Source organism: Entelurus aequoreus, linkage group LG23 (genome assembly GCF_033978785.1).
Source record: "Entelurus aequoreus isolate RoL-2023_Sb linkage group LG23, RoL_Eaeq_v1.1, whole genome shotgun sequence".
Lineage (NCBI taxonomy): Eukaryota > Metazoa > Chordata > Actinopteri > Syngnathiformes > Syngnathidae > Entelurus > Entelurus aequoreus.
Genome location: NC_084753.1, coordinates 8,065,516 through 8,088,817, shown reverse-complemented (window position 1 = coordinate 8,088,817; position 23,302 = coordinate 8,065,516). Strand labels below are relative to the sequence as shown.

Genomic DNA, 23,302 nt, shown 5'->3' with positions numbered 1-23,302 from the left:
TATATATATATATATATATATATATATATATATATATATATATATATATATATATATATATATATATATATATATATATATATATATAATCAGAATCAGAATAGTTTTATTGCCATTGTTTGAGAACAGGTTCACAAACTAGGAATTTTTCTTGGTGCAACCGTGCAACATAAAACACATATTTGGTAATAACATGAGCTGTAACTGAGCTATCAGATAGACTTAGAAGGAATTCAAGGAGCTGCTGTTAGGAGTTATTGTTGATGGCCGAGGGGAAAAAACTGTTCAGGTGTCGGGAGTATATACATACATGTATATATACATACTGTGCTAGTTTATCCTCTGCAGTGTTTATTTGTCTTGGACCACGTATTTTTTTGGGAGGAAAAACACTGCCCTGTTATCAAAAGACAAATATCGACTGCAGAGGACGCTAGTTCTCTGGTTCTTCAAATTAAAACCATCGCATTTCTAAGCACATTTCCACTTTTGTGACCAAGAGAAACAAGGCGTTTCTCATCAAATTCAATGACTTCTGACCTCACAAATGCTCTTTAATCGGCAACCACTCCCGATACAAAAGTGTGTAAGAACTCTTCCCACAAGAGTCAAATCTGCGATAGCTGCAAAGAACAGATTGGTTGATGTAACGACCCGGTGATCCAAATGTAGTTATGTCCATATCATCTGTCATCATTACCATTCATGTTTGAGTTGACTTACTCTAATGTGTGATCCTTCCCTTCCAGGATTAACCACTATCAACAGAGACTTTTGTCTCTGTTCTTTAAGAAGACGTTTGCCGAACGAGTGGCCGACATCAAACTTAAAATCAAAGGTATTACAAAATGTTGTGACAAATGGAAGACAACAATCTTCACACTGTCATGATCCCTCAACAATGTTTTGTATTCTATCCGTTCCAGTGGGTTTTGTTTCATTGTTTCCCTTTTCTGTGCGATGCCATTCGTTACCACCTTACCTTTCTCTCTGGCTCTTGACAAAGGCGGTCACACCTCCTCCCTCTCTGCATCTCCTCTGCCTTCTTCTTGGTCTTCTCTTGTCTTGTCTTAACTTTAAGAGCCTCTCTTTCTGCGCTGTTCTCCGAAATCTAAACATGGAATTGGTAATCTGGACTCTCAACTCCATTGGCAAGATCTTCTCGAGGAGAAGCAGCGGTTGGGGGGGAACTTGCCTGTTTGACGGAACATTGGCTGTTGGATACATGAGGGACTAATTGGAGGAATGGAACGGTGGACGTGGAAGATATCCATCTGTTTGGAACTGTGATAACCTGGCACCTGCTGATTGGATCGAGCTTTGTTTTGGTGGATCGACAAATTTGGAAGACAATGGCAGCTGTATGAGGAGCCCAAAGGCTTGCGTGGGCACACGGACCGCGGCGATCGAGCTCGGAATTTAACTGAATTACATCTCACAGGCTTTTCAAATGCCAAGCTTGATTAACTGGAAAGACAGAACAGACCATTAGAATCAGATAAACCATTGGAATGTGTCGAGTTGCCCGAAACAACAACAATCCTTATTTACAATTCGACTCCCTCTGCAAATGGCCTTGACCAGGCTGTGCGTAAACATCCCAGTGAGTCTAGCACAGTGGTAGAGCTATACATATAACTCACACACACACTCAAGGACTGCTACACACTGATATGCACACATATCCCAACCCCGCCCCGGACCTTCATCACTGCTTAACCCCCTTGTGGTGTGAAGGTGCATGGAGCAGTGCCAGAGAGCCAAACGTGTTTTCTGTGTCTCATAACATTTGTTAATATTGTGGCGAGAGTTTTTTACTGGCTCCAAACTGATCCCCCCCCCTCCATCGGAGCATTGTCCGGGATTAACTTTTATTGTACTCACTGCACTGTGCGCTCAGTGTCGTGCACCTAAGGAAAAACTACTTGTGTTCACCTGCTCCTCAGAGCAGAGGATAGGGGGCTGGTGTTTGCTACCGTCCCGAGTAGCAGGTTACAAACAAGTGTTATGCAAATAAATGTGTGAGAAATACAACTGCGTTTTAGGATGTTATTTTTTTTTCCAATCACCGGCCCATTGGGAAAAACTCCCTGCATTCTTGATTTCCAGTCCGCCCCTGATACTGGGGCACAGCTCATTTAAACAGGGGCTCGTGCCGAAAAAGGAAGGGTTCCTGGTGGGTTATCCCGTGATGCCACTGCATCTCCATCCAAGGGGTTCTCTTGAGAGACTGTGCTCAATTTGGAGAAAACAAAAGGGATGATTGTGGACTTCCAAAAGTTGCGGCCCGAGCCCGCAATGTGGAGAAAATGGAGAGCTTCCAGTTCCTCAGTGAAGATCCCACAAGGCCACAAATGAAAGAATAACACTCTTAAGATCACAGAACTGGCCAAGCAGAGGCTTTACTTTTTGAGGAAGCTGAAATGAGACTCTCTACCCACCAGGTTCCTCAGGACCTTCTACAGAGGAGTGGTGGAGAGCATTCTGACGTACTGCATCTCTACTTGGTACTCTTGCTGCAGTATGTCAGATGAAAAAGATGTTAACATTTGTGTGGTGTTTTAATATCCCTAGGGAAACACAGTATCGTTTTGTTGTACCAGTTAAAATTAACTTGACTGGACGGTCTAAGACATTTGCATTGCTTCCTCCTCCCACGGCGAGGCCACCGCCTCGTCTGCTGCAGAGACAGATATTCTGTGCATGCCCTCTGTGCTCGCTGCAGAAGCAGAACTATTTTGACTTGCTGACAAAGCGTGCATCCCGCACTTGTCCTCCTCTTCCTTCTTCGGCTGCTGAGTCATCCGACTCACTGCAGTCCTTCTCATCTGTTGCAATGGCGCCGGACCCGCGCTTGCCCTTCAAGAATGGCTGGTCCTCCACTCCGCCGGCTATACGGGTGGTTAGTTCGTGCTCGTCTTTTTCATTCAGCACTGCAGTGCCCGACCCACGTCCATTTTCCACCATGCCAGTTGCAGCACCACCACCTGAATTTTCCCCGCTGGTTGCAGGGACTCAGAGCCAAGGTCTGCGGTCATCGCCCCACTTCCCCTCTGGTCTATACAATGGTACCCTCACCTTCCTGATTGATTATCAGAAGACACACATGTCCCTGGTTGTCAATCAGTTTTATTTACCTTTGGTCCACTGCCACTATGCACTTTGTATTGTATCTGTTGGTCAATTTAGAGTCTGTAACAGTGTCTCTTTGTGTTTGTTTTTCAGCTCTATGTCTTGCATCCAGGGAGGTCATGAAGAGCCGAACTCTCCATCAACTGTTAGAGGTGGTTCTAGCCTTCGGGAACTACATGAACAAAGGGCAGCGAGGAAATGCTTATGGATTTAAAGTCTCTAGTCTGAACAAGATTGCTGACACCAAGTCAAGTACTCACAAGTATGGTTAACATTTGAAAGCATGTGCCAATAATCAACTGACTAACTGATTAAATCCTGATATTGCTCATGCTAATGTTATTTGTTGAAACTGATCATTTAACTACCAAGTCGAATCGTATTTAGGTCAGGGCTATTAAACTATCGGCCATGGGGCCTAATCTGGCAAGTATGGTTCAACAAACTTTGGCGAGAGTATTATTTTTGCAGCAGATTCGTAAATACATGAGAGCATTATGCAAGTGACTTTTGAACAGACATAAACAACGTGGTGTGCCACCAAACCAAATGGCTACTGTGCAGCTAACAGAGTGCGAACTATGTGAGTATGCAAGGAGCCTAGATCTTACCACTAAAAACAGATACGATCAAAAAATTCAAACTATGCACTGGAAACTATCGCTAAACATTTTCAAAAAAGATTTGTCGAGTGATATCTCGGATTATCTGTTGGCCGCGTTCCCAGACATGTCGAACTATCTGGTGCTCCAGACATCATTCCACACGACAAAACAGATGGAAACTTGGAAAAGCATGAAAGTCTACAACTTCTTTGTGAATGGCTGGGTCAAGGACATTGGTATCAAGGCTTCCCCCGGATTGATTGATTGATTGATTGATTGATTGATTGATTGATTGAGACTTTTATTAGTAGGTTGCACATAAATCATGCATCGTTTTTTGCTCGGGTAAGGTTGCATTTCAAGATTTAACTTCACGTCTGCAGCCGTGTTTGTTTTTCCCCGTCTTTATCGAAATATAACAAAAGGTCTCAACATTGTGTATGTCCTGAAATCTGTGATTTCTGTCTTTGGTAAAAACTTAATTCTTTTAGGTTTTGCTCACATTTGATTTCTCTTATTTAGGCTTGCCCAGTTGGTGGTTTACAGAATACTTGTTGCAAAAATGCATTTTAAGAACTTCGAAACCAGATAAAATACAAATAATATCAAGATATCGGGCGTTCTTGTGCGTTCTGCGACTCGATCTGCTCCCTTGGATTGGAGTGCGTGACACTTTGTTCTTGTTTTTCGTAAAATCTCGACATTTTTCGCCCTTCTTGCTTGCCTCTAAAGGAACTCTGAGTAAACATTGATCCTTTTCGCGATTTGAACGGTTCCAACTGCCTAAAACAATGCAAGCATAAGGCGTTTTTCTCCAAGAAAGGTAAAATCCCGCCCAGAACGCTACCTACCAGACGCTCGCTGACCCACCACTTCGAATCTCAAATATTAAATGAGACGGACGTGACATCACGTGAATTTAAACTATATTTTATGAATAATCTGTGACTGGCTTGATTGCAGTATAGGACCTTTGTTTTGCCTGACAAAATAATTAAACTAAAATCAAATGTGAACAATACTGGTTCTCAGGAATTCACACAATAAAAATGTAAGTGAAGAAAGAAGTCCTTAGCTTTCTTGAAATGTGACCACCAAAACCATTTACTTGAATGGTGTGGATAGTTGTAATAAATGTGTGTAACTGTGCTTTTGCAGAAACTTCAGTCTGCTCAACTACATTGTGAATGTTCTGGAGAGAGCCTTTCCCATGGTGGTGGACCTCAGTGAAGAGTTGCAAAATGTGCCCGAGGCTGCGAAAGTGAAGTAAGTACATACATAAATTGGTGCATGGTTGAATGGTGGCCTTTTAAATACAGCAAGTTTGTAATATTGTTTCAATTCCTTATATCTATTCATCAAAATAGAGCTGTAATATTCAATAGGGACCATCTACTACTCAAGTCTCATTATTAATTTGTTGTATTTGTTTTTGATATTTTAGTATATTGGATACATATTGTCTATAAAAAAAAAAATTGTAAGCCATAATCGTCAAAATTATATCAAAAGAAGGCTTGAAATATATTGAGCTGCATGTTATGTGCCTATGTCAAATATTAGTTTCACCTTGTAAATCTAATTGCTGGAATAAACTAACCTTTGCACGCTATTCTGTTATTTGAGTTTCTCCTAAATAAAAATTAATACTTTGATTCAATAAATATGATTTGGATAACATCAGATTGTCTGCCCCGCAGGATGAATTTGAGGACCAGTCATAGACAATTTAGAGTGAAAAGCTAATTTTATTTTCACTCGCATACAAAACATTCTAACTTGGATTGTTTCCCTGGCTTGGAGACTCTCCCGAAGGACAGTGCGGCGAAGACACAACAAACTCCCTACTTGTCTCTCATGGACACACACCTGTTGTTGTTTTCTCATCCCTTCCCCGGAGTTTTCTCTCTTTTTCTACCGTCTCTATCTCAACCATTCCAAAGAGGCAGGACTATTGAATAAACTCTTTTTCACAGATACAATACATTGAATATAGGGTTGTACGGTATACTGGTACTAGTATAGTACCGCGATACTAATGGTTCATATCTGGTACTATATTTTTAAAATTCACATTACGTTTATAAAGTCAGGACACAAAAGGACTTTGAATATGACCAATGTAAGATCCTGTAACTACTTGGTATCGGATCGATGACTAAATGTGTGATATCATCCAAAACTAATGTAAAGTATCAAAGAAGAGAAGAATAAGTGATTATTACATTTTAACAGAAGTGTAGATAGAACATGTTAAAACAGAAAATAAGCAGATATTAACAAGTGGATTAAAAATCAATTTTTACAGTTTGTCCCTCATAATGTTGACAAAATAATAGAATGATTGACAGGTTTAAGCACCGAACTATCTATTAGACAGAACAAGAAGCAAGGAATCCCGCAAAGACAGGGTACAATTTTGCCCATGAGGAGAAACGTATGGTGCTGCACACTCAGTTACAGTCTCCCACCACGCTCTAAGGTATAGCCCCCGCGCTCCTCTATTCATTCAGGAGTTCCCTAGTTAACATCGCTGAGGCTGCTTCTAAAGGGAGGGGATACATATTACGCAAGCAGCTCAGTAGACACAATACGTGATTATTCAGAATACAAATGTGCCGAGCCTCGTCATTTCGCCTTGGCTCGGCTTTTGTCCGTGCGCTGTCGCCTTATCTTCGTTGAGGTCCTTGGCCGTTTAGCAGGCTGGAAAACAGAAACTGCTGCTGCGAGGCAACTTGCAGTGGAAGATAGCAAGTGGTGTGCCTTTGCACGGAAATAAAAGTACAGCTTGAGCACAATAGAGAATAACTATAGCAACGGCCTTTAAGCATAAGAGTTGTGTGATAACTTATATATGATTATTCTAACAATGATAAATGACCCAATATGTTACTGCATACGTCAGCAGACTAATTAGGAGTCTTTGTTTATACATCCATCCATCCATCCATCTTCTTCCGCTTATCCGATGGTTGGGTCGCGGGGGCAGCAGCCTAAGTAAGGAAGCCCAGACTACCCTCTCCCCAGCCACTTCGTCCAGGTCCTCCCGGGGGATCCCGTGGTGTTCCCAGGCCAGCCGGGAGACATAGTCTACCCAACGTGTCCTGGGTCTTCCCCGTGGCCTCCTACGAGTCGGACGTGCCCGAAACACCTCCCTATGGAGGCGTTCAAGTGGCATCCTGACCAGATGCCCGAACCACCTCATCTGGCTCCTCTCCATGTGGAGGAGCAGCGGCTTTACTCTGAGCTCCCCCCGGATGACAGAGCTTCTCACCCTATCTCTAAGGGAGAGACCCGCCACCCGGCGGAGGAAACTCATTTGGGCCGCTTGTACCCGTGATCTTGTCCTTTCGGTCATAACCCAAAGCTCATGACCATAGGTGAGGATGGGAACGTAGATCGACCGGTAAATTGAGAGCTTTGCCTTCCGGCTCAGCTCCTTCTTCACCACAACGGATCGATACGGTGTCCGCATTACTGAAAACGCTGCACCGATCCGCCTGTCAATCTCACGATCCACTCTTCCCTCACTCGTGAACAAGACTTCGAGGTACTTGAACTCCTCCACTTGGGGCAGGGTCTCCTCCCCAACCCGGAGATGGCACTCCACCCTTTTCCGGGCGAGAACCATGGACTCGGACTTGGAGGTGCTGATTCTCATCCCAGTCGCTTCACACTCGGCTGCGAACTGATCCAGTGAGAGCTGAAGATCCTGGCCAGTTGAAGCCATCAGGACCACATCATCTGCAAAAAGCAGAGACCTAATCCTGCAGCCACCAAACCAGATCCCCTCAACGCCCTGACGGTGCCTACAAATTCTGTCCATAAAAGTTAAGAACAGAATGGGTGACAAAGGGCAGCCTTGGCGGAGTCCAACCCTCACTGGAAACGGTTTTTATTTGTTTGTTTACTTACTACTAAAAGACAAGTTGTCTAGTATGTTCACTATTTTATTTAAGGACTAAATGACAATAATAAACATATGTTTCATGTACACTAACATTTTTTGTTGCAGTAAAGACAATAATGACATTTTTTGTGGTCCCTTTTATTCAGAAAAGTATCAAAGTATTGAAATACACTTTTGGTACCAACATATTGGTATGGACACTAAAAGCCAGTATAATTACTGGACATTGTCATTGCTCTCTAGAAGGCTCAGATATCAAAGCTGATCAGATAAGATAATGACTCTACATCCTTTACTTCATTGACTCATTTTACTCTTCTGTTTATTTCATCTTGTCAGTATGATGGAATTGGAGAAAGACATCAATAATCTGCGATCTGGCATCCAAAGTGTTGAAGCTGTGAGTACATTTGTCATTCCCCCCCCCCCAAAAAAAATAGATTGTTGGTGTGATGCATACTGTCCACTCCTTCACAGGAGCTCCAGTACCAGCGAGCCCAGCCTTCTCTGGGTCCAGATGACAGATTTGTCCCTGTGGTCAGTCAGTTCATGACTGTGGCCTCCCTCAACTTGTCCCATGTCCTCGAGGCTTTCGGTGAGGCAAAGGAACTGGTGAGCAAAATCCGGGTTGCAGTTATTTATACCTACTCAGTGGTTAGAGTGTCCGCCCTGAGATGGGTAGGTTGTGAGTTCAAACCCCCGGCCAAGTCATACCAAAGACTATAAAAATGGGACCCATTACCTCCCTGCTGCTGGAATTGGGAGTTAAATCACCAAAAATGATTCCAGGGCGCGGCACCGCTGCTGCTCACTGCTCCCCTCACCTCCCAGGGGGTGAACAAGGGGATGGGTCAAATGCAAAAGACAAATTTCACCACACCTAGTGTGTGTGTGACTATCATTGGTACTTTAACTTTATTTACGTCAACATATTCACTTGACTAATGTTTCTTCAACCAATGTTCACCGTTACATATACGGATACTTTTCAGGTATGGTATTACCCAAATTACCGGGCTGTAGAGCGCACGTTTTTAATTATTGTGTGAATGAACCCACTACGCCATGCCGCCCCAATAATAGAATACAAATATAGGAACGTCCTTGATGCGAGGGGAGATGGCAACTCTTGATCTCCTGACTGTGCAGCCATGCTAACATGCTAACCACTCGGCCATTAGAGTTATGTTGATTCAAAATGTCCTTCCATGCATTTCCTATTCTGGTTTCTGTTATTATGGGATACTTAGTTAGGGACCGAGTCTCTTTGGGACAGAGGACCCTATTGTATTTCTAGCGTTTTATTATTATACTGCCGACTCTTTGAGCTGTAATTTGACCCCCTTAACATGCTTCAAAACCCACCAAATTGGACACACACATCAGGACGGGCAAAAATTGCGATCTAATCAAAAAACCAAACCACAAAACTCAAGAAGAAAACACAGACAAAACTGCCTGTAACTCCCAGTAGGAATATCGTAGAGACATGAAACAAAAACCTCTATGTGGGTCTCACTTAGACCAATATTTCATACACTGACAACCCCCAGCAAAAATCAACAGGAAGTTTGCAATTCCCCCTTCAAAACAAAAGTTGTGTAAAAACAGTCACCTTTTTTCAAACATTATCTCCTCTGAGCGCGTTTGTCGTGTCGGCTTCAAATTAGCACAGGAGAGAGATTGAACCCTTCTGATTAAAATTTGATGAAAGAGTTTTAATTACTGCTCCGGTTTGGATTTTATGAGCCCTCAAAGTGGGTCCCGTCCATCGCTGCTTGCAGCTTTAATTTCTTCTTGCTTTTACTCTGACATTTTTCCAAACAATTATTTTTTATTTCTCCATTCTGGATCTGGAGTCAAACTCCAGTTCCGCACTGAAAAACGCCATCCTATGTTTTCTGTGCACCCTAACCTTTGCACTATGTGTCCATCCTTAATCTAATTTTGGCTTCCAAAACATGATTGCTGTTTATCAACTCAGTCTGAGACTTCGTAGGAGGACACTCGTTCATCTCAAGTTAAGTGACATTTCAGAAAGTAACTGGGTTAGTGTGAATTAATTTCATAATGTAAACCCTGCCCCCTTCGGGATAGGCGCATGCACGTCAGTGAGTGTAATAGAAGGGAGATTGCCCGTGTTTTAGCTCAATAGTAGTACGCTGGTCTACCACCCCGATAAGAGCGGGTGGAAAAAACAAGGTAGCCGAGAGAGAGGGAGTACACACTCGCTAGACGAGGCTGTCTGTGATTGAAAGCTATGAACACCAATCATTCCATTCCGACGCCAACATCGGGGGACCCTGAATGGGTGGGGCTCTTGGGCTTTAACCCAGGTAAGGCAGCCTTAGTGGAATAAAACAGAAAGCAAAGAGGCATATACCTGTACATGGAAAAACCCCAGTAAAAAATGACAGAAGAAACCACATAACTGAAACACAAAGGACATTAAGCAGCGAAATGGTTTGACCGCCCAACGTGTCACGATAGCGTTCATGGAAGATATCTCACACTACTGGGAATTGTAGTCTTCAAGGCCCAAGATAACAGTGTTGGAGCAACTGCATTTTCATGTTCTTCTCCACAAAATCTGCTGCCTGTGCTAAGTTTTCCAACTTATGGGTCTGGCCGTTGGGTAGGGTTCTCTTTAGGGGAGACCAAACGTCTGGAGAAAATATTGGCTTATTTCCGAGCCACCATCAGGGTAATCTCGAGATCCTCTTGCCCATGTAGGAGAGCCGGCAAGCTTCACCAGCTTGGCATAGAAAATGGTTCTGGATTTGAAATAGATGAACCCAAACAACAAGTGGACAAAGCAGTTTGCCATTTTTTAGGCACAGCACGCAAAGTGCGGTTGGCCCAGTCCAAAAGGAGTTTGTCATGAAGTCATTGGGACGAGGGCCCTCAAAGCCCTGGAAGACCCACCAAACTAACATTGTTCCACCTGGAGCAGCTCTTTAGTTCCTCACATTTCTTCAAGAGGTAATCCGCAGTTACAGTTAGGAGTCAGTTAGCTCACTATCACTAGTATCGTCTCACCATGACACACAAGTTTGGTTTTAAATGGCTCCAAAGCAACTGCTTTCTGCCTTTTAACTCTTGTCGCAGATAACGGACTTGCATTGACTGATAATGTCCACGCACATTTCTTATGTTCAGCAGTAAAGATCAAAGTTTCTGGAGTGTCCGGAATTGTTGGTGACGAACCCCAAGATGCAGAGATGGCAGGCTTGATGCAGGAAAACATGACTTTTAATATCAAAAATAAAATGCAGGAAAACAGGAATCAGGAACCAGGAAACAGGCAAACTGGAAACAGCAAACAGGAACCAGGAAACAGCTAACAATACTCCAGCACTGACTGGAGGGTGAGGCAGGTATAAATAGTAGCCGGCTGAATGACACCAGGTGTGGCAAGGCTGGCGATCAGTCGCAGGTGAGGGGAAACAGCGCTCAGGGAGACAAGCAGGAAACTGAACCAAAATAAAAGCGCTGACAGGAAATAAAACTCAAACATAGAGGAAAAACTAACACATAACCAACCTGTCAGTGACAAGCCTGACATGCCCCAGCCAAACCACAATTGTCCATTCTTTGAAATGTAAAATAATCTAATGGTTTTCGTTGCCTTCGTCTCACTCGTTCTCCTATTTCATTTGTCAAGCTTGGCAAAGCATTGCGGTACTTTGGTGAAGACGTGTCCACACTTCAACCGGACGACTTCTTCGGGGTCTTCGACATGTTCCTCTCCGCATTCTCAGAGGCCAAACGGGCCAATGAAGACGTTGCCAGACGTAAAGAAGAGGAGGAAAAACGGGCGCTGGTGCAAGAGAAGGTGAGAGAACACTTCCACTTCACCTGAGAACAGAACAGTAACAAAGGTGCATGATCACAGATCATGGTGATGACTAGCTGATGTATATTATTTGACACAGTACATACATAACAAACTGGATGCTTTTGTACTTCACTTTGAAACCCAACATGAATAATACTTTCACAGGTTCAATTGCTTAAATCCACATATATAACGTCGAGAAAAGGACCGCACGCCATGGGCGCCAATGGTACTGAGTACCAGAAGAAATGTCCCTTTCAAGATTCATAGTGATACCAATCTGTTACCCCCAGTTTGTCTCCATAAAGTGACAAACATCGCTGGTAAAACAGAGGATTAATGGTCCAACATTTGGACAACAAGAGAAGAAATATATAACCTCAAAGAACATTTTGTATTTAAAACATTGGTATACATGTACTGTACAACACGTAAGACATTTAGTATACCACCAGTACATGGAATTCATTGAGGAATGGTTTAAACCAGGGGTCCCGGAACTACGAATCCAGCCCTCCAACGTTAGTAATCTGGCCCGCAGTAGGTGTTTAAATTAAAACTGTCTTCTTACTTCCTGTAGCCAGCTCACTGTGTCAGTGCTCAGATTATCGAGGTCCAGGTCATTGGGTGTGGGAAAGGTGGGGCACTCGTGGGTGATGTGGTGGGCGGTCTGTTCCTCGGCGCCGCATGGGCAGGCTGCTGAATGGCGCAGACCCCAGCGGTGCATGTTGGCGTTGAATCGGCCAAAACCCGTCCGTATCCGGTTTAGTGTTGACCAGTTCTTGCGAGGAAGGTCAGCGCCCGGTGGTAGGCTTGTATTTGGGTTGACTGAGAGTTGAGGGGGTCGGGGGGTCTCCTGCCAGATGGTTGTCCATGCTTCAAGTGTGTTGAATTTGGGTCCACCAAGAGTTGCTGGGTGGCGGGAGGTTGGGCGTTTGGAGTCTGCTGGGAGTCTGCTACAAGTTTGTGCAGGAGATGGGTTGGATCCTGTGAGGCCTTACTCACAAGTCTGTGTGTGTGTGGTTTTCTCTGCGTAGGGCGGCTAGTGCGATGCCAGATAGTACCGGGAGGAACTCTGTTGGGGTGGGTTTCAGGCAGCCGGTGACAATCCTCATGGTTTCGTTGAGAGTGATGTCAGGTTTCTTGGCATGTGTGCTGCGGCACCATGCAGGGGAGGCATATTCTGCCACGCTGTACACCAGGGCAAGGGCGCTGGTTCTTAAGGTGGAGGCGCTTGCTCCCCAAGATGAGCCTGCTAGTCGGCGTTGGAGGTTATTCTTGAAGGAGACTGGCACGCAACGATTGAAGGTGTTTGTACATCAGCTGCCTATCCAGTTTCACTCCGAGGTATGTGGGAGTTGGGTGGTGCGGCAGGGGTGTCCCGTTGACTTTAACTGTGAGTTGGCGGCGGGCGTCCTTGCTGTGGAGGTTGTTTTCACAACACTCAATTTAAGAATGAACGTTTTCAGGTACCATGCTATTTGTGACATGTCTGAGGTTAGGGTCTCCTCTACTGTTGACCAGTTTCTGTCTGAATGTAAGTATCCGTACTGCCTTGATGTTGTGGAGGGCAGATCGCTGATATGTAGGTTGAAGAGCAATGGGGCCAGTACTGATCCTTGGGGGACTCCATTTTTGAGGCGCCGTGGGCGGCTGGCCTGTCCATCGCTTCTCTTCAGTATGAAGCGCAGTTCCCCTTTTAGATAAAACTATTTGTTGCTTAGCTTCTGGTTGGTTGTTGGTGTTGGCTGGTGGACAACAAGCCGGTCAAGGTTTCCACCGGTTTCCACGTCACACCATCCACCATCATGGGCAATAGAAAGTGCACTTGCTCACCTTTTCCACAAATTTGTATTTCGAGAAACGCACGTCTTAAATCATGGATGTTTTGTCATCCCTCTACCCTCCAGATGAAGAAAGACCGGGAGCAGAAGGCAAGGAAAGCTCAAATAAACGTGGAAGGCGAGGAGAATGGCGACTTTGACGACTTGGTGTCTGCACTTCGCTCTGGTAAAGTGTTTGACAAGGACCGCAAAAGAACTTTGGCGGTACGAAACCTTTGACCAGCAACAAGACTGACCGTAGCACCTCGATGGGACACTTTGTGTAAACAATACAACACTACACAACAGCCCTTTTCTACCAACAATCCCAGAAACGTTAACCACCAGTAACTGTTTACCTAGGTAGTAAGCAACTCTCAGTCATTTGGGTTTTCACTGGACCACACAATTTCGAGTCATTTATTGAAACCCGGTGAATGAATGAATTAGGCTGTGCACCTACAGCAAAAATGTATCTTCAGATCAATTTGAGCTTCTCCTACTTGTCTCGTTCTGTGATCATTGAGACAAAGTTGAGTTGCGATAACCATTTGAGCAATATTTGACAAGTGAGGAGTGATCAAATGTGTATGCTACTGGTCTCGATTATGTCTCACTTATTTTGAAGGAGTATTAAAGTAAAGAAAATGACATGTTTGAGACCAATTTTACAAAATATCACCACTAAAATATACATATTTATCGTATGTCTCTCTCATGTCTTGATTATTTCTCTTAAATGTCTTACCAAAGCTCTCATAGCTCATATTTCAGAAATATGAGAACAAATTGAGAATGTAATTTCAATATTCGTTATCTGACTTTAGTAATTAGAAATAACAGAAAGAAAAATACTCCAATATTGAAAGGTGTATCACCTTATTTGGTTAAACATGATGTAAAATAGATGAAATACAATGTCGTTATTAATTAGTACATACATTCTGTACATATTGACATTTACAATGATAAAAAATAAATACAAAAGCAGCCTTTTACTCACGTTGTTGCTGTGAAGAAGTTTTTAGCAAATCATATCATTTACAAAAAACTAAATCTCGGTAAGAAGGTGAGTAAATGACTGAGTTTTCATTTTTCAAATATTCCAAGCAAAAAACAGGAATACAATTATGAAATTATAATCGTGTTGTTTGGAACTGGTCTACCTACAGACAATAAACACACATTGTAAACCAGGGATACTTCACCTTTTTGACCTAGGGGCCCACTCAAATACTAACACTGAATTAGTCATCTTACTCTTGATTTGAATGGCATTCAATAATTATATCTATCCTACTTACAGTTCATCAGTATAAACCTTGTCAAATGATACAAATGTTAATCAAATATTATTATGAAGGCTTAGGTCAGGCTGATTACAAAATAAATACTAATCAAATATACCGCTAAAGAATACATAGTCATACTTTTTGCACTTAAACTTTAAAGGCCTACTGAAAGCCACTACTAGTGACCACGCAGTCTGATAGTTTATATATCAATGATGAAATCTTAACATTGCAACACATGCCAATACGGCCGGGTTAACTTATAAAGTGATTTTTAAAACTTCCCGGGAAATATCCGGCTGAAACGTCGCGGTATGATGACGTATGCGCGTGACGAAGTCCGAGTAACGGAAGTTATGGTACCCCGTAGAATCCTATACAAAAAGCTCTGTTTTCATTTCATAATTCCACAGTATTCTGGACATCTTTTGCAATTTGTTTAATGAACAATGAAGGCTGCAAAGAAGACAGTTGTAGGTGGGATCGGTGTATTAGCAGCGGACTACAGCAACACAACCAGGAGGACTTTGTTGGAGCGCTAGCTGTGCTAGCCGCCGACCTCACCTTGACTTCCTACGTCTCCGGGCCGCCAAACGCATCGGGTGAAGTCCTTTGTCCTTCTGCCGATCGCTGGAACGCAGGTGAGCACGGGTGTTGATGAGTAGATGAGGGCTGGCTGGCGTAGGTGGAGAGCTAATGTTTTTAGCATAGCTCTGTGAGGTCCCGTTGCTAAGTTGCTAAGTTAGCTTCAATGGCGTCGTTAGCACAGCATTGTTAACCTTCGCCAGCCTGGAAAGCATTAACCGTGTATTTACATGTCCACGGTTTAATAGTATTGTTGATTTTCTATCTATCCTTCCAGTCAGGGCTTTATTTTTTTGTTTCTATATGCAGTTAAAGCACGATGCTATCACGTTAGCTCGTAGCTTAAGCATTTCGCCGATGTATTGTCGTGGAGATAAAAGGCACTGAATGTCCATTTCACGTTCTCGACTCTCATTTTCAAGAGGATATAGTATCCCAGGTGGTTTAAAATACAAATCTGTGATCTACAATAGAAAAAGGAGAGAGTGTGGAATCCAATGAGCCAGCTTGTACCTAAGTTACGGTCAGAGCGAAAAAAGATACGTCCATCGCTGCCTCTCAAGTCCTTCACTGTAACGTTCCTCATCTACGAATCTTTCATCCTCGCTCAAATTAATGGGGTAATCGTCACTTTCTCGGTCTGAATCTCTCTCGCTCCATTGTAAACAACGGGGAATTGTGAGGAATACTAGCTCCTGTGACGTCAAGCTACTTCCGCTACAGGCAAGGCTTTTTTTTATCAGCGAGCAAAAGTTGCGAACTTTATCGTCGATTTTCTCTACTAAATCCTTTCAGCAAAAATATGGCAATATCGCGAAATGATCAAGTATGACACATAGAATGGATCTGCTATTCCCGTTTAAATAAAAAAAAATCATCTCAGTAGGCCTTTAAAACTTTAGCTCAAGACTTCTTCTGTTTGTTTTGATATGGTCATTACTGCCACAAGTGGTGGTAAAGTGTGTTACAACTGAGTACCACAGCTGAAAAACAGATGTTTTTCGGCCGAACAGTCGGCCCCGGCCCTATGTTTTCTGGGGCGTGGTAACCTAGCACATTGATTAATGCCATGTCAACAGACATGAATAAGTCAGACTTGATATTAGGTCAAAAATAATTCAATAGAAAGCCAGGGAGATGAAAAAAAATTAATTTTGAAGAAACCTTTGGGAATTTGCTAGGAAAATAGTGAAAGTGAAGTGTGTAAAAAGTCTATGGTCAGTGTCCAGGGTGTATTCTACCTCTCGCTATTCACCTCAAAAGGGCATTGGCTTGTGAAAAAGTCCTCCCAAGCTATTAGATATTTTTAGAGAACATTAAGGGTGTGGCGAATGTTTCTGATTTTAGCAGAAAAACAGGTTTTCAAAATTCCAGTTAAATAATAAAATGGGAATCAAGTTTATGCATTGTCAGTACACCCGGCCGGAAGTATGTCTTAACAGTAAATAATTGCCGTGTTAAAGAATTATAATGTGATTTGAAATATGAAATGTTACCCCATGTGTTAGTGTAGATTGATGTGCATACAACAAGCTAAATACAACAAATACAAATGGTGCTTCACACTAAGCTATTTCCACATACATGAAGTTGTGTAACCAATGTGTTAATAAAAAAATGTTTGTTCCAAATATGTATACATTATATGTACCTATATGTATTTTAGGAGCAGTCTTTATTTTATTTTATTTTATTTCCATCGTATGAACTTGGACGCTTTACCCTAAGCTTAGAGGCCAAGTTGTTAATGTGGGCTTCAAATGAAAGCTCCTGATCACGAGTAAAACCCAAGTACTTGTCATTGAAAACCTGCTCTATGGGGTTTCTATTTGATGTTACAATATTTGGAATATTTTCCAGTAGCACTCTTGAATGAGAGAAAACCATTAGCTTGCTTTTTATCTGTATTTTAAAACCAATTTGAGATCAAATAAGCGAGCCTGGATGACAATAAAAAGGCTTAAAAGCAGCTTCCATGGAATGCTCAGTCATTCACAAACAAGGACGGGGCGAGGGTCACCACTTTGTCAACAAATGCCTGAGCAAATTGTTGAAGAACAACATTTCTCAACCAGCTCTTGCAAGGAATTTAGGGATTTCACCATCTACGCTCCGTAATATCATCAAAAGGTTCAGACAATCTGGAGAAATCACTGCACGTAAGCGGCAATGCCCGTGACCTTGGATCCCTCAGCGTCATCAGTGTGTAAAGGATATCACCACATGGGATCAGGACCACGTCAGAAAACCACTGTCAGTAACTACAGTTGGTCGCTACACCTGTAAGTGCAAGTTAAAACTCTACTATGCAAAGCCAAAGCCATTTATCAACAACACCCAGAAACGCCGCCGGCTTCGCTGGGCCCGAGCTCATCTAAGATGGACTGATGCAAAGTGGGAAAGTGTTCTGTGGTCTGACGAGTCCACATTTCAAATTGTTTTTGGAAACTGTAGACGTCGTGTCCTCCGGACCAATGAGGGAAAAAAACATCCGGACTCTTCTAGGCGCAAAGTGTAAAAGCCAGCACCTGTGATGGTATGGGGGTGTATTAGTGGCCAAGACATGGGTAATTTACACATCTGTGAAGGCGCCATTATTGCTGAAAGGTACATACAGCTTTTGGAGCAACATATGTTGTTATCATGGACGCCCCTGCTTATTTCAGCAAGACAATGCCAAGTCAGGTGTTACAACAGTGTGGCTTCGTAGTAAAAGAGTGCGGGTACTAGACTGGCCTGCCTGTAGTCCAGACATTGAAAATGTGTGAAGGCTAAAATATGAGAAGGGAGACTGTTGAACAACTTAAGCTGTACATCAAGCAAGAATGGGGAAGAATTCCACTTCCAAAATGTGTCTCCTCAGTTCCCAAACCTTTACTGAGTGTTGTTAAAAGGAAAGGCCATGTAACACACTGGTAAAAATGCCCCTGTGACAACTTTTTTGCAATGAGTTGCTGCCATTACATTCTAAGTTCATGATTATTATGAAATATCTTGTCTTTGCAGTCTATTCAATTGAATATAAGTTGAAAAGGATTTGTTGTATTCTCTTTTTATTTACCATTTACATAACGTGACAACTTCACTGCTTTTGGGTCTTGTATATAAGCCAGATATCAGTCTACGGATGTTCTAACATGGAGAGGTATAGATAATAAAAACACAAAAACAATAGTAAAACTTTTTGAAGTTTTAGACCGTGGACTGTAGGCAGGATGTCAAAGCCCACTGACTTGTTTCCTCCCCAGGCATCCATCTTCACTTTCCAATTGTGATGTCACGACACGTCTGAGGCCATGTGACCCCCAGCATGCGTGTGCATTGTGACTCACTACAATTAAGGGAGTCAGCTTAAAAGCCCCAAAGTCCGTTGGGGCCGGAGACATCTGGAGAAGCAGTCAAAACACCGCGGAGGGCACCATTGTTTGCTAGCCACAAACGGAAATAGCCAGCGGAGGAGAAAAGAAAGGAGCCATAACTGCGGCTAAACATTGTTTCCGCCTTTAGTTTGTGTCCCAAACAGGATACAGCAACATGAACGGTACTTTCAGAGCCACGCCAGCACAAAGGAACTCCAAATATTGCTCCCAGTCCGCATGAAAACTCTCAGGACCCATCAGTTGGAACTGCCGTCGTGAGTGCGACAATGCGGCCCACTTTCCTAGCACTGCTGCTCATCACCCGCTTTGGAGGATTTCTTGGCATTGGATATGAAACAATGTGCACTTCCAACGCCTGCTTCACGCTACACACGCAGAAGGTGAGCTTTGACCAGGCCGATCGAAGCTGTTTCGATAATGGAGGCTACCTGATGACAGTCAAAGACAAAGAAGAGGACCATCATCTCCACTCGCTCCTCTCGTTGGTCCAGCAGGACGAGCATTTTAAGTTCTGGATCGGGTTAAAGCTGCATAAAGGGGATTGCGTGTTAGCCGACAAGCCACTCAGAGGCTTCAAGTGGATCTCTGGGGGGGGAGACCCGCACTTCTCCAACTGGGAGAAAGAGCCCGTGGACACGTGCACTGAGCGATGCGTGCGGATTACCTACAACCCCACAGGTGAGAACACTTTGAAATGGACTGCCGGACCTTGCAAAACTCCCGCCTTTTATGTGTGTAAGTTTTACTTCAAAGGAATGTGCGATGCGCTGCTTGTGTCGGGCTCCGGACGTATATCATACACGGCTCCTTTCTCCGAGGAACCCCTGCAAGCTGAGATCACATCCCTGCCACTCGGAACATACGCCAAGGTCACGTGCGGTGCTCAGGAGTCCCACTTTTCTGTGTGCATGCGGAGCAACGATGAGTATCAGTGGACTGTGCAAGGTCCGTTTTGTGAGACCGAGAAGGGGAAATGTGCGGTCAACAACGGCGGGTGTGAACATTTGTGCCTGCAGGACTCGGATCAGGTCCGATGCCTCTGTAACCAAGGTTTCACCATTGAGGAGGACGGACGTTCTTGTAAGCCACAAGGCGTGTGCGCCGCGGACGCTTGTGAATACGAGTGCTCGGCGGGGGAGTCTGGACCGGTCTGCAAGTGTCCCGACGGGTTCAAACTGGAGGCAAACCTACGTAACTGCTCTGACACTGACGAGTGCCAACAACCGCACGCATGCCCTGATCATTGGTGTGTCAACACACATGGCAGCTACGTGTGCGCATGTAAGGATGGCTTCCAAATGCTTCATGGCAAATGTCTGGATTTAGACGAGTGTGCACACTCCGAATGTGAACACGGCTGCTTGAACACACTCGGATCCTTCTTCTGCTACTGCCAAGATGGCTTCACATTGTCAGCGGACGGCTACTCGTGCACGGACGTCGACGAATGCACCGCCGAGCGCTGTCACTTCGAATGCGTCAACACCGAAGGGAGTTTCAGGTGCGTATGCCCCGGGGGGTTGCGTGCGGACACCACCGGAACAGACTGTGTTCCGGACGTGACCGATGCACCGTTGCATGAGTTAAAGGGGCAGGCGACACATGCCACCGTCACTGAGACCGTGTCTACGATGGCAGTGGAGCTCCAGAGATCCACTCCCGCGGATGTTGCTCCCCCGCACGTGCCGACTGTCACGCCGAGCAACGCGTCCCTGGCCGCCAGCGCCAAGGCGGCCAGCTCCAGAGTGCTGATCTGTGTGCTGGGCTCAGTCCTTCCTTTGCTGCTTTTGGTCCTGGCAACAATGACCGTCGCCATCGTCCGCTGCAGTCGGGCTAGAAAGGAAGCAAAGAAAACGGCGACGGACGGTTATTGTTGGGTGTCCTCCGGTTTAGACCCACGCCTCGAGAAACTCTATGAATCCATTTTAACTGATGACCTATGACCTCATGGAGGGAACTGCCTTCGTTGTCTGTATAATTTATCTTCATGCATTCTTATGTTCTCTTTCTTTCTGATTCCTTGCACACTCCCATGCACTCACAGACAACTCTAGGGTTGACCTGTTGTTGATTGCCAGCACAAGAATATGACAATAATAGTCCATCCATCCATCCATCTTCTTCCGCTTATCCGAGGTCGGGTCGCGAGGGCAGCAGCCTAAGCAGGGAAGCCCAGACTTTCCTCTCCCCAGCCACTTCGTCCAGCTCCTCCCAGGGGATCCCGAGGCGTTCCCAGGCCAGCCGGGAGACATAGTCTACCCAACGTGTCCTGGGTCTTCCCCGTGGCCTCCTACCGGTCGGACGTGCCCTAAACACCTCCCTAGGGAGGCGTTCATGTGGCATCCTGACCAGATGCCCGAACCACCTCATCTGGCTCCTCTCCATGTGGAGGAGCAGCGGCTTTACTTTGAGCTCCCCCCGGTTGACAGAGCTTCTCACCCTATCTCTAAGGGAGAGACCCGCCACCCGGCGGAGGAAACTCATTTGGGCCGCTTGTACCCGTGATCTTGTCCTTTCGGTCATAACCCAAAGCTCATGACCATAGGTGAGGATGGGAACGTAGATCGACCGGTAAATTGAGAGCTTTGCCTTCCGGCTCAGCTCAACGGATCGATATGACGTCCGCATTACTGAAGACGCCACACCGATCTGCCTGTCGATATCACCATCCACTCTTCCCTCACTCGTGAACAAGACTCCCAGGTACTTGAACTCCTCCACTTGGGGCAAGATCTCCTCCCCAACCCGGAGATGGAACTCCACCCTTTTCCGGGCGAGAACCGGAATAATAGTGTTGACAATAATAGTGTTCTATAAATTAATTGATCAATATAGTTTTATATTGATATATAGGACAAGGAAAAAGGAGGATTAGCTCCAAATTGTTCAGGACAAGCTAAAATCCTCAGCCCGGACGGAGGTTGGGTCTTGGGCGCAGTTGGGTGTTCCAACAGGACAATGACCCCAAACACACCTCAAAAGTGGTAAAGGAATGGCTAAATCAGGCTAGAATGAAGGTTTTAGAATGGCCTGACTTAAAGGTGTGGACAATGCTGAAGAAACAAGTCCATGTCAGAAAAGCAACACATTTAGCTGAACTGCAGCAATTTAGTGGTCAAGCAGAAGCTTGTGGATGGCTACCAAAAGCGCCTTATTGCAGGTCAACTTGCCAAGGGACATGTAAGCAAATATTAACATTGCTGTATGTATACTTTTGACCCAGCTCACATTTTCAGTAGAGCCATAATAAATTCATAAAAGAAGCAAACTTCATGAATGTTATTTGTGAGCAACAAGTATGTGCTCCAATCACTACATCACAAAATAATAAGAAATGATTGTAAAGTCAAGACAGCCATGACATGATGTTCTTTACACGTGTACGTACACTTTTGACCACCACTGTATTAGCAGAAATAGAGAAAAAAGTATGTCAGCAAACCATCAAAACAGTCTACTGATGACACTCAAAGTTGGATACAGAGCAGTCCCATATAACTTCATGTTCTAAATACATTTACATCGCGGCCTATTTTTTTTTTTACCAAACATTATTGATTTCTTGTCGGCAACCCGCGGCTTTAGAACCGTCCTAATTGTTAGAAATCCCAGTGTTTATATTCAACAAGCTACACCGGGTGTGTCAAACGTACGGCCCGAGGGCCGGATCAGACCCGTGAACAGGTTTTATCCGGCCCGCGAGATGAGTTGGCTGAGTATAAAAATTAATTTTTGAATGAAAAAAAACTGCTGTTCTAAATGTGTCCACTGGATGTCGCAATATCAATTATTTGTATCTTTGTAGATCAGGGGTGTCCAAAGTGCGGCCCGCAGGTCATTTTTTAACGGCCCCACGGCACATTTTAAAAATACGATTGAAAAAAATAAAAAACATTAAAAGTGGTATTTAAAGAGCAAAGAGGTGAAATGTAACACGAAAATGTCGCAATGTTTACTCTAATCACACAAAGCTGCCATGTAGGCTGTTTCTATCTTTAAAAAATAATAATGAATCAAAATCAATGTCATTATGAATTATTGACCTATTCAAGGCTCCAATTACGTCACATGAAATATTTTGAGATATTTTTTTGGGAAAATGTTGCATATTTTGTTTGCCATGTAAAAAAACGAGCTGTTTTTTTAAAGAAGGGCCTAAAACGAACAACCAAAAAACATAAACAACAATAAAACGTATAATTGACAGATAGATCTGGGGCCGTTCTTATCAAGCTTCTTAGAATGACTCCTAAGAAGTCTGCTAAGAGTTGACTTAAGAGTAAATAAATTCTTCGCTGAAAGCTGCACTTAAAAGTTAGTTATCAAGCGTCTTACTCACACTTTCAGCGAAGTGTAGGACTGAATCGTAAGTGTCACACTCAGAGCTGAATTACGACATTACTATGTGCCGTAAACGCAATTTTAGGTGACGTCATTTCTGTGTCCATAGAAATGACCAATCACGGAAGGGAATCCGTTGTCTAAGAATAAAGAAATATCTTGGAAATATTTAAGTGGACAATGGGAGTGTATATTTTGACAATAAACTACAAAATAATACAAAACAAACTAGTCCCCGCCGGCACTCACGCTACCGCTCCCTCTCTTCTATCGCCCACACACTCACTGATGTCACTCACCTCACGGCCACACACATACGCTACTGTCATAACATTTTCTTTCCAATTCATTAATTAGGCAACTAATTTGAAACTGGTGTGGGTGGCTCTATATATA

The 23,302-nt window shown here is 43.9% G+C and overlaps 2 protein-coding genes across 3 annotated transcripts in view; both read left to right on the top strand.

Moving 5' to 3' along the window:
- The window catches only part of LOC133640967 (disheveled-associated activator of morphogenesis 1-like), a 64,541-nt gene extending 50,490 nt beyond the window's left edge, over positions 1-14,051 (top strand). Inside the window, exons 21-27 of one of the 2 annotated variants that reach the window (XM_062034705.1) lie at positions 750-838; positions 3,226-3,394; positions 4,896-5,003; positions 7,987-8,047; positions 8,125-8,259; positions 11,312-11,482; positions 13,396-14,051. In XM_062034705.1, the coding sequence (XP_061890689.1) occupies positions 750-838; positions 3,226-3,394; positions 4,896-5,003; positions 7,987-8,047; positions 8,125-8,259; positions 11,312-11,482; positions 13,396-13,548 (886 nt within the window). In that variant the 3' untranslated portion in view covers positions 13,549-14,051. Of the gene's footprint in view, positions 1-749; positions 839-3,225; positions 3,395-4,895; positions 5,004-5,437; positions 5,729-7,986; positions 8,048-8,124; positions 8,260-11,311; positions 11,483-13,395 lie in introns of those variants that run through there. The other variant, XM_062034706.1, reaches the window with a different exon arrangement.
- Positions 14,052-18,720: 4,669 nt separating this feature from the next.
- LOC133640468 (complement component C1q receptor-like) lies at positions 18,721-20,714 on the top strand. The gene has a single exon (XM_062033910.1). The coding sequence runs from the start codon at positions 18,832-18,834 to the stop codon at positions 20,506-20,508; it is 1,677 nt and encodes a 558-aa protein (XP_061889894.1). The 5' UTR covers positions 18,721-18,831; the 3' UTR covers positions 20,509-20,714.
- Positions 20,715-23,302: the final 2,588 nt, after the last annotated feature.